We start from the raw sequence: 16,326 nt of genomic DNA on the forward strand, positions 1-16,326 counted from the left end.
GATTTACTAGAAAAAATTTTATTCATTTCCCCATGCACCAGAAAGTAAGTTAATAACATCCCACTGAGAGTGCTGTCAGGCTAAATCCTTCCATTGCTGAATGCACTACTGGGATAAATCTCCCTTCACTTTCCATTCCACCATCCACTTTAGGGCAAGGCCCTTGGGACTGCTCCAGATTACCCCTCCACACGCAGTGTCACAGGCACAAGCCCGAGTGGCCCAATCAGTGCCAAGAAAAGAACAAACTAAAAAAGATTAATTCACAGATGTTCATGCATTTCACATACACTGTGCCCCATGGTCCGTTGCTAGGGCAACAGGAGACCACCAGTGTGCGCTTTATTGGCTTTATGAAGTGCATCTCGGGGACTATAGTCCGAGAAATGCTGCATAATAATAGTGTGGCTTTTCTGAAGCCTTGTTTTGTGTTTATCCACATTTAACCTTCTGAGTATTATAAAGAACATCATTATGCACAGCCTTCAACCCCCACCCTCTTACCAAAATGCCAACAACTTTCTAACTAAAAACATTAAAATGCATCTCCTGGGGATCCATTTTGGGAAGACCCTTGTAAACTGCTCAACTAGTCCCATAATTGAGGGGGGGGGGAACTATAACCATTTACAGATTGCTATATTAGTGCAGTCAACCATACCAACTACCCCTGGGCAGTATTGACATTACAAAACTGAAACACACGTCCCTTGTTTTGAAGGCATTGAGAGGAACCTTGCTTTTGAATATCAGGAGTTAGACTTATGCAGATAAAATATAGATCATGAGATCAGAGTTTCTAGGTGCCATCCAGCAGAACTTCCTGCAATTATGAAGATATTCTTTATCTCTACAGTATGGTAGTTTCTATGGCCACATGTGGCTATGCATACCTAATATGTGGCTAATGCAACTGTGAAGCTTTTTTCCCCAAATGTATTTCATTTTAACAAATTTAACTTTAAATAGCTGTATGTGGCCAGTGGCTACAGTATTGGACAGCACAGTCTTAAAGGTTTACTGGATAACTACACATTTTTTAAAAATTGCTAAAAAGCTAACTCTTCTTGCTTCTTGTTTCTGCTTAATTCACAAAAAAAGCGACTCCAAGTAAATTGTACATTAATTCATAAAAATATAACTTCAATAAATGTGCACAGGAAGGTATTCATAACCACTGCTACCATTATTCATTGTGCCAGTTCCAAAAAGCCCCTAGTATTGGGTCCATCATCTCTGATCTCTATAACTTAGGCCCAGAAAGCAAAACAACTTCCCCCTCTGATCCCCACCCTTCCTCCACCCCTTATCAGGCTGTGAGGTTAAAATCACAGATGTCACAAGTCCCAGGGCAGTAGCATAGATCAAGTGTTAATCTAAAGGAAAGGGGTAAATAAGGGAGAATACAGGCTGGCAGGGGCAATGGAAGATCTGGAATGAAGAAGAGAAAAATAAAGCCAGTGAATAGATCAATAGAAGCAACAGCTTACATTCAGATTCACAGGAGAAAGAACACACTGAGACAATCATTTCCTGGGAAAAGCTCAAGCCTAATGAGAATTTACTCTGCTCCTTTATGCAACAACCAGCCCTTTTGTGGCATGGGCTTCCTGACTGACAGGAACCCAGGGCCCCTTAATAGGATTTCCATATTATTTCCAACACCTGCCCAGAAGTTATTTGTTTACATTGAAGGAGGCAAGATTCTCAAATCAGACATCTGCTTCTAGTTCAGGCATATCTTAGGAAACCATCTAGAAAGCAGCTTTGTTACCATGGTGACATTTTTATTTTCCTCCTTTAGTTGGCTCAAAACATTAGCATTTCCAATTTTATTTTGTTGTTCAAAAGGCCAAATGTCGCTCGAGAAAAACGAAGTGGGAAAAAATACAATTCTCAAAATTTTCCCAAATAATTAAAATGACCATAAGGAGGAATAAACAAAAGTGAGGAGCTGTTACATTGCCTATGGGCTTCTCTCATTGGGTGGCATCAGTAACTTGTTTACTCTTCCCCATCTCCCACCATCTCCTTTTCTCCTCCAATGCGAATAGTCAGAGACTCAAAAGGCATCTTAAAAAAAAAAAAAAATTCAAGAATCCTTAAGAATGTGATACAATTAATGAGTCCATTTCCATGAAAAAGAATTCCTCATACTTACCCTATCACCATATCTTAGAATGTTCACTTACAACAAGTATACTTAAGACATTTTAACTTCCACCTCATTGCCTGCAATTCAGTAAAAAGGGAAAGTGGTGAGGTAGAGGTAAGTATAAGCTTTTCAAGAACATTTAGTGGTTGCAGAGGAGATGGAATATTAAATAGTGTGGGGGGAGCAGACCATGCGCCTGAGCAGGTTACGGGTATGTATGGTGTTGTTCTGCTTTCTAGTGAAGCAGAACTAGAACATCATGGCACTCAGGGTAGAGGAAGAATGGTACTTCTTAAAATGAGAATTTCTTAGGCTACACTACCAATACTCACAGTCTAAAATGGATTTTAAAGTTGTACATTTTATTACATACAGAAATAATTGGAATGGCTCTGATTAATTAATAATCTGATAAAGTTAAAACAATGTGACTCACATTGTTTAATATTTAGTAAGTATTCAATTGTAGCATTTAAGGCTTTAATGTGCCAGATCTAAGCAGCATTATTTGATGTTGATATGACTATTATCTTCACTTAACAGCTATTTAAAAAAAAAAAAAAAGCTAAAAACTCTTGCAGAAAGTACTACCATTCAGCCCTCAGCAAACTTCCTTTCTATTACTCCTTTATTGAAGCCTGTGAAATTCTGTTCAGCTGTTAATAGGCAGTTGCCACAGACATGACTATTAGACATGACTATTCAAGTCCAAAATTAGGACTCCTATTAATTGTGGCCCCAACTACAGTTTTTTTGAACCCAGAAAATAACTTGAGTTACTTCATATCACTATAGAATATGATAATTATGGTGGACAGAGGTAATATTGCAGAAATTCAAGAAAGCAAGAAGTAAGAGTATTACTAACCTTTCCCTTGGTTAATTTATGTTTGTTGCACCACCACCCCACAGTAGGTTAGTGTTATCATAAGATGGGGAAAACAGATGGTGAACAATTCTTGGGAATATTTCTATTGGAAGAATTGTCTACATTTGTAGAAACAAATGCTTTTGAAATTCAAGTGCAAACTATAACAAACAAGACTTGGGCCCTTCTTTAAGTTTTTAAAATGTTAAAACATAGCTTACTGGCATACTTTCCAAGAGATAAAACACATTCTAATTAATTAAGAAATCAGAGACAATAAATATCAGAATGAAGATGTTTGTCCAGTAACTAAGTATTGGTTTAAAGGGGAAAAGAATTAAACCACCTTTGCCAAAATCAGCTGGGGAAGGCAGGCCTGACAATCAGTGGGACTCTGTTAATTAATATTTGTTCTGCTTCAGCAATCAGTGGAGGAGGGTGCAGCAAAATAAGCCTGTGTCCCTCCAGTCACATCATTAATCCATTCATACTCACCACCTGAGGACCAGCTATGCCCTAAAGACATTTATTCATCTGTTCCACAAACAAACAATTACAATACATTTTTTTTTGGAATTAGGGCACCTGTTACATTTCACACAGCTTACATGCCCAGCAGCAGGAATCAATTAATACTGAACAAATTTCTGCATCATAAACAAACAGAACCAAAGTTCTTGATTGTTCTCTGATAAGGTAACTAAACAGGTACATAGTAAAAACAAAATACCTTTAAAAGAATTAAAAAGCAACAAATATGTTCAAACAATTTTAAATTACCACTGTATTTTGGAAAACATCAGATGTTTGCAAACCATGCTTTAAACATTCATCTATCTCCATATGACCTAACCTCCCAAATGAAATACAACTTCCACTATGTTAATTTGGCTAATGGTATGGTCAGCTTTATTGCTGAAACTTACCATTCGGTGTGATAGTTTTATTTCAAAATTCATTTCTAGGGTGGGACCTAGAGTTTTATCTGTATGATCCATGAAGGTTAAGTGACTTGCCCAAAGATGCACAGCTTACTTAGTGAAACAGAGAGGATGCTTGACGAACCTGGCACAACCTTCCTGTAGAATGGCTCACATATAGAGGTTTTCGTGTGATTCCTTGACATGTCAGGAATACCTGAATCAAACCAGGAAGGGCCTTTTTCTTAAGATGGGAGAATGAAGTGTAGGTTTGCATGTTGGTGGTGAACAGTGAAGGCAATGTTATTAACAACCACATCTAGGAATGTAAATTAATCTTCAACAGAGTTCTATTTGTATCCTTCATCTTTTACACACAAACTATGTTGTATTTGAAATTCAAAATCAATGTCCAAATTTAGAGAGAGTGAAAGGGTGAAAAATGGAATAAAGCAGGTGGGGGGGGTCAGGAAAATAGAAGGGAGTCCAACAGAATAGAAAGGGATTGAGAGAAAGGGAGGAAAAGAGAGCATGGGGAACAAAATCTACACTATGCCCATGTATAAATATGGATATATCACAAGGAATCCCATATATCTAAAGTTATAATGCCCTAACTGAAATAATGGTAATGATCAGTAGAGTAGAGCAAGCGGAATGGAGGAGAGAGAATAAAAGGGGAAGTATTGGGAAATGAAATGGATCAAATTATGGAATTAGGAATTTGGCATAATTAATCTCATTATTATATGTAATTATAATGCACTAAAAAATGAATGAAGATAAATATGGAAATAGGAAACAAAAAAAACCTAATTTACAAATATAAGTATTGGTTACCATAGGCTTTTTAAAGTATATTTTTCAATCTAACTTAAAAAATATATTTAAGTACACCCATTCCCTGTGGATAATATCCCTGATTCCCCAAGGTCTTTCCCATCATACTTGTAGCTCTTTGATACAAGAATCTTAATCATTTTTGTGGGAACATACAAGAAGACAAATCAAGGATTAATATCAGAAGGGAATTATAAAACTATAATTCTTAAGAAAAAAAATTTAAAAAGTGAGAAAGACTAAGATTAAGAGAGACCTAAGAGTTATCAAGACAAAATAGAATAGGCTCTATCTGGATCTTACTTAAAGCAAATCAATTTTTTTTTTTTTTTTTTGAGGGGGAAGGCAGTGCTGGGGATAAAACCCAGGGCCTTATACATACTAGGTAAGTGCTATATCTCTGAGCTACATCCCAGCACCAAATCAATTACTTAAAATAATCAAAGTCTGATTATAGGTTGCATAATAGAAGACAATTATCTTTATTAAGTGACTGAAGGCATTATGGTTATCTAAAAGATACGCTCATCATTTAAAGAAATGTGATGATTTTACACAATGAAATATAATATGTATGGGCAAAATGCATGCTCTCTGGAATTTGCTTTACAGTATTTGAGTAAAGCAAAAGGAATAGATAAAAACATGGTTAAATATTATAGCTCCTGTACGTAGATGTCGGGTGTATGGAGTTCTTTGTACTATTCTGTGTGATAGTATGTTGTCTAATTTTCAATAACAAAAAATAAGACTGAGTCATCCAAAGAGCTTTCCTTTGAGGATAGCACCTGCTATGTGACTCTGGGCAGGACCTTCGCACCTCTAAACCTTTCCCTGGAAATAACCTAAGGGTAAGCATAACACCTATTTTCACAGGTGAACTGTAAACTAGGAGCTCCAAGAGCACAGGGGTGGTCTCAGAGGAGATGAAAGAGTCCAGTGGATACTAATCTTACTTTTTCCAAGATTAGAATGAACAAACTGGAGTGCCCCTTATTAGATAGCTCCTATTCTCAGATTACTGATGACAGAGGGAAAAACAGGTGTTAACACAAGTGTATTACTGTTTTGCTTGCTAGTTTGTTTACTTGGTTTTTATAGTGTTTTAATTTCACTTCCTCTTCCCTTTTTAATTTAGCTTTCCATATTTTATGCCTTTGTCTTTTTACAAATATCTGATCTCACAAGACTTTCAAACCATCTCCTCTACTATTGTCCCACACAGGACATTTCAAAAGGTTAAACATGCTAAAAGCATTTTTCTTTTAGTCAGATATTCCTGTGAGATAGAAAAAAATAGCTCTGGGTGTTGGAAGGTGGTGGCAAGTCACACAGGTTACAAAAGATCCTGGACTAGAACCTTGACCATTTAGTCTTATCCTACAAAGTTAAGTGCAAGTAGAAGTAATCATTCTGCTAATTCAGCTAAAACCCCACTTTCACCTATAACACTCAACTAATAAGGCAAAAGTACTTTCTTGGCCTGAATCACACGCTTTAATTTGAACATGAAAACAACCTATTCTAATTTTCCTCTGATAAACCATTACTGCCAACAGAAAATAGCAGAGAGAGAAAAGAGAACAGCAACATATAATGTTTTACCATCTATACAGAATAAACACTGAAATATAGATGGAAAAAAAATAAACAGTCACTATCCTAAACACAACCAAAGAGTAGATAATTATGAAAACCTTTGAATGAAAACCAAAAGAATTCACAGGATAAACCACAGTATAGAGGCTGGGACACAGCTCAAGGGTAGAGAGATTGCCTAATATGTACAAGGCCTGGGGTTTAATCTCCCACTGTAAAAGAAAACAACACAACACACTATATACACCTACAAAAAAGCACTCAGTCTGAAAAATAATTATATGTAAATTAAAAAATTAAAGTGTACCATCATACTCATACAACACTTAAGAGGGCAAAAAAATGTACTTCTAAATACATGTTACAGATTAAAAAATTAAAAATTCCTCAAAGATACGGATTGAGGGTTATTGCACTCAAGATAAAACATGAGAGGACTATGCAGACACATAAAATGGACATAATAAAAAATGCTAGTAGCAACTTGGGAAATGCTATGGAGTTAGTCAATATTTGATGATAATGAATTTTGCTATTTATATGTAACCTGGGTCTTGATTTAGGTGCCTATCACTTTGCTGGGTGGTATTAGAACTATTTAAATACTGGGAGGGAAGATAATAAGGCTAATTTCTCAACCTCAAGTTCATATCAAATTTTAGACATTTTGACTTTCACAGCTCTAAACCATTACACTCATTTCAGTCTTTCAGATGAAAACTAAAGAGTGATGTGAAAACCTAATAAGTCAAACAACTGACTCTTCTTCATGAACTGGTACCTCCAGGAACTGGGAAGCTCCTGGCAGTACTCCAAATGTCCTTTTCTGGAGGGCATTTTAGAGCCAACCACTTTTCTCCCTCAGTCCTCAGTGGGAAGAATGGGCATGTTAAGTTCCACCGCCTTAGAAAACACTGTGCTTTGTTTTATTTAGGTCTTTTTCTAAAGATTTGGAGAAGAGTTCTAAATAAAGGAAAATGAAGTATGAACTTAATTTCTGGGCCTTTTGGAGAGCTAAACTTGAACTTTCCGCTCTACTATTAAGGGTGAGAGTAGACCATGGGCTGCTTCTGTTTTCAAGCCTCAAATGTAGGTCTTACAGTTGGGCACATGGAATCACTGGACAGCCACAGGAAAGCTGCAGGTGCTGTGGCTCCTTACTTTTAGCCCTACTACATACAAGGTTCTAGTTTCTCATCACCAAGGAAATTGATTCTTGGACACCTATAGTGCTTTCTCCTTTAGATCCATATTTACATTCTCAACCCTTGTTGAAAAATTTCAAACAGAGGTCTGCAAATAACAGGCTTAGGAATGAACCTGGCTACTGCAGCTATAGAAAACAAGATCAATAAAACCAATAGCATGTGATTTAGTGGCTACAGAACTTTCGAGAAAGGAAAAAGAAGAAAAAGAACCAATCATGTACCAAATGATTTCTTTCATTTCACTTGGCATCCAAAGGTAAAACACCTTAATTACTTCAGAGTAAGTTTAAATTTATATTTTATAAGCTATTCTGAAATATGCCCTATTTAATTATCTGTAACGTCAAGAAAACATTTTTAAAGTGTCTCTCAAATTAAACCCATCCACAACCATGTATAAATCAAAATTTTGCTACCATATCAAAATGTTACAATGGGGCTGTATAACATTGCCCACATCCTCATTACATGCAACACTAATTACTACCAGCAGATTCAGAATTTTGTGCACATTAGAGGCTTTTAGAGGAGCTATAAAAAATTTCAGGCACCATTAATTTAAATTTGTATTGAAATTTCCTTTTGACAGATGGCCAAAAATTACTTATTATTTAGAGTACCAGAGCTGCCTGTTTGCACATTAGAAGAGGAAAGGGAAAAATTAAAAGCAAGAAGAAATTTATGTCACGTTCATTACCTGTTAAATGTTAAGGAGCATTATCCTGCATGAATAAATTATTTCATACAAGCCTGACTCCAGCTGCAGGCAACTGACACACTCTGGCTGATAAAAACCATCTCAAGTCACACAGCCAACAATCATAAAAAGCTCCTTTTAACCAGAAACCATTTAGAGGAGGATAAGGACGATAGATGGAAGAACAAGCAACTAACAACTTCTCTGAACATCATAGAACACATTTTAAAAAATCAGCAAACTATTTCACTTTGCAAATTTTTAGCTCAGCCCCAGACCTGACATAACAGAACTTCAAGTTTCAGAATGGTACCCAACCCAATAAAAATATCAATTTATAATAAGCTATCATTCCATAATAAATCAAGCTAAAATCATCTGCTTCTAATTCCTGTTTGTTTTCCCCCTGTCTTCTAGCTGCATAAGACTCTTCCAACTTCCAGGCTCTCCATGCATGATTATAGATTGTTTCAAAATACACACTACTCGAATAAGGGAATATAAAACATAATTAACACAAGTGTGCACTGACTGGAGTATAAATATTTTCACAGTCAGCTGGGAATTGGGCATGAGAGAAAGCTTTAGTTCACTGGCCTGCCTAAAGGTGTATATTTATCATTAAGAAACCAGGAAATGTTTATATGAAGGCCTCAGAACAACTACACAGGCTTTCACAGTGCTGCTATCAGTTTATCTAGTCATTGCATTTACTTACTACTTCCAAAGTACACATGTGTGGAACACTATATAGACTCTATAAAGAATTTTTTTTCAAATCTAGATACTGATATGCATATTATCCAACAAAATACACAACCATAAATTCATAATTAAATAATTTAATGCATGCAGCTCCAATTGTAAATGTTGACATTTGTATGAGGTTGCAGATGTCCTTTCAAATTACAAAGATTCTTGAAGAGTAAAATAGATATACTCAATTTTTATTTTCCATTATTTAAGGACTAAGGGAAAAAAATTTCCCCTTTTATTATAAAAGACAAGGAGCCTTTTAAAGAAGCATTCAAAGTGACAGCACAGATTGTTTCAGGGAAGATATTAGTCTTCGTATACAAAGTTTAATTAAAAACCCCAAGAGATGTAATTACCTATACTGCACAACATTCAATTACTTTAAAATGTTAGAAAAGGAATAGGCAGCATTTGTACTTTGGCCAATACTTGCAAACTGTCTTTTCCTTCTAAATCAGTAAATAATACAATGGCATATGTAACAAAAATATGCATAACATGATAACATATTTACACTGTACTGGGTGGGAAAACGATTAAAACAACATTCACACTTTACTCATTTCTTGCCATGGCAGTCTATTTTGCCTTGTTTGCTTCCTAAAGAAATTCAAATATCCTGAGTACATTCCATTGTGGCATTATAAAGCACATACAAATCATTAGCCCCTAAATACCTTAAATACCTTTTGTATTTCCTTATAACTTGTCTATAAAGGGATACAGAAGGCAGATAAGACAGAGGTAAAACCCAAAGAGAACTGCCATACTAGAAATCAAGATGTTAAAAATAACTAGCTTTGAAACTGGTGATCCTCCTGCCTCAGCATCCCAATGATCTGGTCAGCTGGGATTGCAGGCATGTGCCTCCATGCCCAGTTAAACATATATCAAATATGTGTATTTGATTCCCATGTCCAACACAAATCAGGCATTTTAATTTTGTAAAAATTTCTTTCCTTCTCTTAACTATTTGTGAGGATAAACTAATTTTTATGCTTAATATAATAAAGTCAACTGTCAGGTTTGAATAAAAACAGATAGAGACAGATAGATAGAGAGATAGAGACAGAGACAGAGACAGAGACAGAGAGAGAGAGAGAGAGAGAGAGAGAGAGAGAGAGAGAGAGAGAGATAGGAAAAGAAACTGGTGAACAGAATTGCTCTTCAACAATTCTTTTCCGGGTGCTTGGAACTGAACCATGGCCTCATGGCCTCACGTGTGCCAAGCACATGATGTTCCACTGAATTACATCTCTGTGTAGCCCCCCAAAATTAAGAATTCTGATAAAAGAATTTTATAGGATGAAATTTTTTGAAAACACGAAACTTGTATGTATCTCCTTTTAAATCAATTTATGTACTTCATTTCATTGTCACCTTACAGCCAAAGCTTAAGTGAAGAAAGTAGTTATTCTTTTTCATGTGGTAAGACATAATAAGGAACAATGCAAATCAGAGTTTATGATTCAATCCTGCTCTACAAATATGATTCTTATAGAGAAACAGGATTATATTTTTAAAAATATCAACCACACATCTAAAAAGTTAGTTAACTACTGTTCCATAAACTTAAAAGAATACATACTAGATTTACCCCTATCATTTAGAGAGCCCTTTTAAGCTAATTCTTTGTGAATTTTGAGTCCTACCTTGATGGAGTCTCTGTCTGTAGGCAAAACAGCAGCAACACAAGCAGATAAAGTAGTGGAAAGAAGAAAAAAGAAGTACTTGTTAGTTTACACAAACTTATATATTTATCAAACTTGATCTCTGTTGAATAATAAATTGCACAGATGTCAACTTTGCTGTAAGTTAATTATTAACATTACCAGATTTACAAAGCAAGTCTACCTTTGACACAATTTCAGTAGGACCAAAGCTGACCATGCTTATTACTTATGTACCTTGTCAACCTTTCCACTTATAAAAATGTTTATAATCATGAGTCAACTCTGTACCATAGCATTAAGATAACAGAAAGAAAAATGAGTGGTTCTCATGTCGGGGATGGTAAATTTATACTTATGTGATAAAAATAATTTATCCAAGATTATAATTCATGGATATGACATGGAAACAGGAGTAGAAACAAGCTTTGAATTATGAACCACACTCGTTGAACCAAGGAACCACCACGTGCTAAGTAAATTCTGACAAAGGAATGCTGGGAGACTTTTTCATCTATTTTGTCTTTAACTATTAAAAATTATTAGTAAAGCATCATACAAACATATAGTCACACTGAAATGTCTCTATACCATCAACTTTCTCACAGGAGGGAAGCAGTCAACCTAAAAGAAGCACAACTGGCCTTTAAATCAAGTAATTACATAAATAATTGTGCTAATAGTAAGAAATAAGTTACTTTTATGCTTTTAAACAGACTGGGTGAGAGAGGCAGTTAAATCAACAGATGTCACTAATTTGTGCTGTACTTTCTCAATTACTAAAACCACCAGAACTGTTTTCTTACCTGTAAGATTTTTACTGCCCTAAGTTTGTTCACCCGATTTATATGTAATAATTGATTTAGTCACATATCAAGTGGACATTTATTAGTAAGTCTTTCCCAAAATAAATTTGATCAAAATTAGCTATTAATGGAACACACTACTCCAAATACAGAACATCATAAGACTATTGCTGATTTAGTCTCAGGAAACATAGGGTAGCTGGGATCAAAGGCAATAATCAAGAAAACAGATCCCTTGCCTTTAAGGAATAGATTTACTCTTGTCAACCACTAGGGTGTCACTAGACAAATGACTGCTTCAAATAATGAATTTATCTTATTTTGTTTAGTCACCGGTAAAATTAAATTCAGAGATAGACTCAACAATGTTATCTGGAACCTACCCTCAGCAGCAGGTAGGTAATCACAGACTACTAACACAGGAGGATTGCTCACCTCTTTGGTGATCATTGTCATGATGCTTCTTCTCATCTTTAATTGGAAGGTGGGATTGACCTCCCAGGGCACTGGAGAGGGCCAAAAGCCCAGCACTGCTACCAATAGGTGGAATGGCAGGGGGCTGAAGCCCCGAAGGGTGTGGAGTCAGAGGCACAGGCAGACCATGTCCATGTGATAAATGCTGAGCCTGGAGTTGTTGCTGCTGTGAAAAATTAGACACAGATATTGAATTTGTCCCCTCTATCAATCCACCACCCCAGCAAAAAGAACTCATAAATAGAAAATGAAAAATCCAGTAACATGAAGGAAATAATTATAATGTACATGTTTTCAAAGGGGGGGGAGGAGAAAAAGAAATGTATAGATGGTAAATGCTTCCTTTCTTACTTATATTTGGGGATTTTGTACATGTACAGTAAATAACTTAGCTTTTAAGTAGTAAAATTATCTAACTTAACATTTAGAGTTTAAAAAGCCTGTTTTGTTCCCAAAAGGGGAGGGCTGGCTATCATACATTTCTAATCAAAACATGTATGTGAATAACTGTTAAAGCAGTTATATTGAACAAAAAAGGCTGAAAATTGAGAAAATTAGTGTTAAACAGTTCTCCCAGAACCACTGCACAGCATGCAGGGAGAGTTAATTTGAAAGAGAAAACCTGAATTAACAACCCAGAAAAGGAAACTGGTTGCAGCCACCGTTTTAAGCCCTTTAAGTGTCCTCAGCGGTACTTGAGCAAATTACTAAAGAAAATCTAATGTAGCAAGGCTTGGGTCCTCCTGTAGGCTTGCTCAATAATGCTGAAATAATTGGGCACTCTGTGCACGTTTAGTGATGCTCGAATGAAAAGCTAGAGGCCTGCCCTTGTACTCTTCTCTAGCGGCCGACTCTATGTTGTGACAGGTTTATTTGAGTGGGACTGTGATGCATGCACCAGTAACTGCGCTGACAAGAGTTTAAAGTCATTTTTACCAGCACACTGGCAACACATAGAGAAAGCCCTTGAGAGGCTGGAATGGGAGTGCTTGACCTCAGCTGAGGCTGCACCAAGCTCCACTACAAGAACTGCTGTGGGCGGCCTGGTTGCCTCTTCTGAATGGGAAAAGGAAGGAGGGGGAGGAGGAAAGGAGTAGGGAGGGTATTAAGTTAAACATGTCCCTCAACAGAAATTCCTTCAACTCAAAACCCTGCTCCAATGTTCTATCAGAATAAGTGCTGAGTAATTCTCAGATTAATGTTTGTAGTGATTAAATATTACTGTCTTCCAATAAATCACTATCTAGGCCTAACTTATGACAGTAAGCAAGATTTCACAAAATAGTTTTAAAAAATAAAATTATCCTAGTAAAAAGGAATGCCTTCATAAAACACTTCAAAGAAAAAACAGTGAATATTTTTCTCTCTTTTCCAAATTCTGTTTGTTTTCTTCTTCTTGTCTTCATATATTTGACTGAAGTCAAAAGCATAGCATTAATTAGCTCTTTTTTCTTGTTGACCTGCATCTATTTTCTGGCTATGTGCATTTAAAATATAATCAATAAAATAAAGCACAAACACTTTTGTCAAGTTTAGATTAAATAAAAATGGAAATAGTACCTAGACACTACACCAACCAAGCCCCATATGCAAAATCATGCCAAAGTTTTCCTAACTGGGTAGTTTTTATGTTAGATTGTTCTTCATCTGAGTGGCTAAAATCATACCCATAGTTCTTTGCATACTGTAATTTAGACATGACCAAAAAGTATGAGTATAAAATTATATTTTCTAAATGAATATGAAGAAAACAAAACGGGGTAGCAAGGCTTGGTTCTTTGCTATCCTATTTTGTTTGGCAAACTGACTTCAAATTCTTGTTCAACTTATTCACAGAAAATTGTTCCAACTCTCTTTTTCCTCTATATTTCCCTAATACTTCAGGTGTATGGTTTTTAGGCACACAGCCACTGTCTGAGTTCAAATGAAAAGCCTGTTTATAAGAGCCTGTTTATATGTGTGGAGGGACTTGAGCTGGAAACCAGGATACAAAGAGGCCTAAGGCTGGTCTATTCTTTCCAGAGTCTCAGCGTCTCTGGCAAGTCAGGGTCTTCTTATAAAAGATGAACAACAATGACTTTATAAGGCAACAAATGATACAGGGAGTCCTACAAGACAGTATACACACAGGATATTTGGAGAGAACTTTAGAAGACAACTGAAACATGAGCTGATCTGAAATGGGTGAATGTAACTTAGATAAGTAATGTGGGGGTTGTTCTAAAACACAAAGAATGACATGAATTTAGTGGGGGTAAAAGCCACTATGATTCAATACAGGCTCATTGAAACTGAAATGAGCTTATAGAGGCTTGCAGTAATTAATGTCTAGAGTAATAAAGAGCCTGTAATAAGAGTATAGTGGCAGTAGAAACTTATGAAGATTGATAGGACTCAGTGATATGGATATAAGGACACAGAAGAAAAACAAATTGATAGTGACCAATGTAAGTTATCTATAGGTCTTGTGGTGAACATTTTTCACTTTCAGTCAGTGCTGGCCTGCCAAGTGGAATTGGCTAGCAAGAAGTTAGATTAGGGGTAAGGAAATTTGAGAGAGGTAGAAGTCATTTGCATAAAGTTAGGTGATGCTAGACAGGAGTAAAGGAGCAAAAGAAAAAAAAAAGACAAGAAGGAAATACAACAGGAGCATTCAGAGAGCAATAAAGAGGTTGATCATGATGATCATTTCAATATTTGAAGCACGCAAGCAGCAATGAAGATATGCTGTCTGTGGCTGCAAATGGCTCAGAGATAAAAAAAAAAAAAACTGACATATTTAAATTAGTCTTAGTAGTGCTCAGTTTCATGAGAATGGTGGGCCTTGGGTTCTGAATATGAGAATGGTGTACCTGGGGTCCAGATTTCAGGGTATAAAGAGTATGTGTTTGTGCTACTTCCACTTCTTAATATCTCCTCTACACACACAACGACATGAGTTGTTAAAAAAGTTTGGCAGTATGAAGACAGGGTATAGATCCAGGGCAGTACTAAAGAGGGCAAACAAAGTTATTTTAATTAAATTTACAAATATTTATCAAGTACCTATTGTGTGTAAAGCACTATGCAGACAAAAAAAAATCAATTAAAATATAGTATATTTTTATCCCCCCTGAAAAAGTGCTGCCTCAAGTTCTTTTGACTTTACATGGACAATTCATCTTAAACAAAATGTTAAGAAGCTCTGGTATTAAGCTTCCAAGCAGAAGGACACATCAGTAACAGAGAATACCTGGAGATGTAAGGCAGAGATTTGGAGAATTGAAGGAGCAATAAAGCAAAGAAGGGAAGATGATGTGGGCTATGCAGGTGGGGAGGGGTCAACCTTAAAGGGAAAAGAACTTTCTTCCTCTAAGGTGGACAGAAAGGAGGAGAGAAGATAAGGTCCTTTGAGAGCAGTGCAGAGGTGGAACAAAATAAATTGAGGATCCCAGGAAGTCTTTACTATGAATGTCACGTGGAAACAGACACCGCATATATCTTCTGCCTTTAAAAAGTCCTGCTTGAGCGGAAAAATGAGAGTAGTTATGGTTCTTTTTTATCCTCTGAGAGAATAAAAACAATACTTCTAAATCATTGAAGGTATTGGTTTTGGATGAGTTTTTTTTTTTAATGTATAAAGAAACAATGTATTTTTAATGTGTCAAATAATTTGTAAATGTTTCAGAGTCTCTAGTCACATAGGGCTAGGTATGTATCAGATGCAGACTTAACAAAATTTAGAGTCTGAGAAGGGAGGTTAAGAGAGACCCAGTAAAAACAAATAAAATCCTTGAAAGTTTACTCTCTGGTTCCAGAAACAATAGACCTCTTTTATCTAAAAATAAAAGTTCAAATTTCTAAGAATTAAAGACATTCCATAAACTAGCAACCTAACTTTGCACATCCCTGTGCAATATCATCCAGGAAGCTCTTTGCCTATAATACTAGTGTATTTAGTAAGACATCTCTAATAATCAAGACATACATATACATGTAGCCTTCTCATTTGTATCTATATGTTTATGTTCTGCTTGTCCTTTCATGCCATACTCCTGTCTACTTTCTCTTATGAGGACAGTCCTAATCACTTTGGCTCAAAGTAATCTCTATCATCACCTCTAAATTCTCACAGTACTTGAGGCCAATATCATTTATATGACACTTAGCAAGCAAAAATAATAAAAGGTTTAGTGTATGTCTTTAAAATTTTCCACGGTACCTAGATACTCCTGAGTAGATGTTCAAATACATTATCAACTGACATCAGCAACAATCTTAAAAGTGGTAAGGTTTAGTTCTATTCTTGGTGACCTCTCGAGCTTTAAATTTTAAAAAGGAACCAGAAGAAATG

The 16,326-nt window shown here is 35.9% G+C and overlaps 1 protein-coding gene across 7 annotated transcripts in view; it reads right to left on the reverse strand.

Moving 5' to 3' along the window:
• Window positions 1-16,326, reverse strand: part of LOC113186545 (TLE family member 4, transcriptional corepressor) — a 132,211-nt gene that overhangs the window by 53,137 nt on the left and 62,748 nt on the right. For 4 of the 7 annotated variants that reach the window (XM_026394014.2, XM_026394010.2, XM_026394016.2 and 1 more), the window contains 2 exons: window positions 11,955-12,159; window positions 10,696-10,712 (listed from right to left, as the gene is read on the reverse strand). In XM_026394014.2, the coding sequence (XP_026249799.1) occupies window positions 10,696-10,712; window positions 11,955-12,159 (222 nt within the window). The remainder of the gene's footprint in view (window positions 1-10,695; window positions 10,713-11,954; window positions 12,160-16,326) is intronic. The other 3 variants (XM_026394015.2, XM_026394011.2, XM_026394013.2) reach the window with 1 other exon arrangement.

Source organism: Urocitellus parryii, chromosome 4, assembly GCF_045843805.1.
Source record: "Urocitellus parryii isolate mUroPar1 chromosome 4, mUroPar1.hap1, whole genome shotgun sequence".
Taxonomy (NCBI): Eukaryota; Metazoa; Chordata; class Mammalia; order Rodentia; family Sciuridae; genus Urocitellus; species Urocitellus parryii.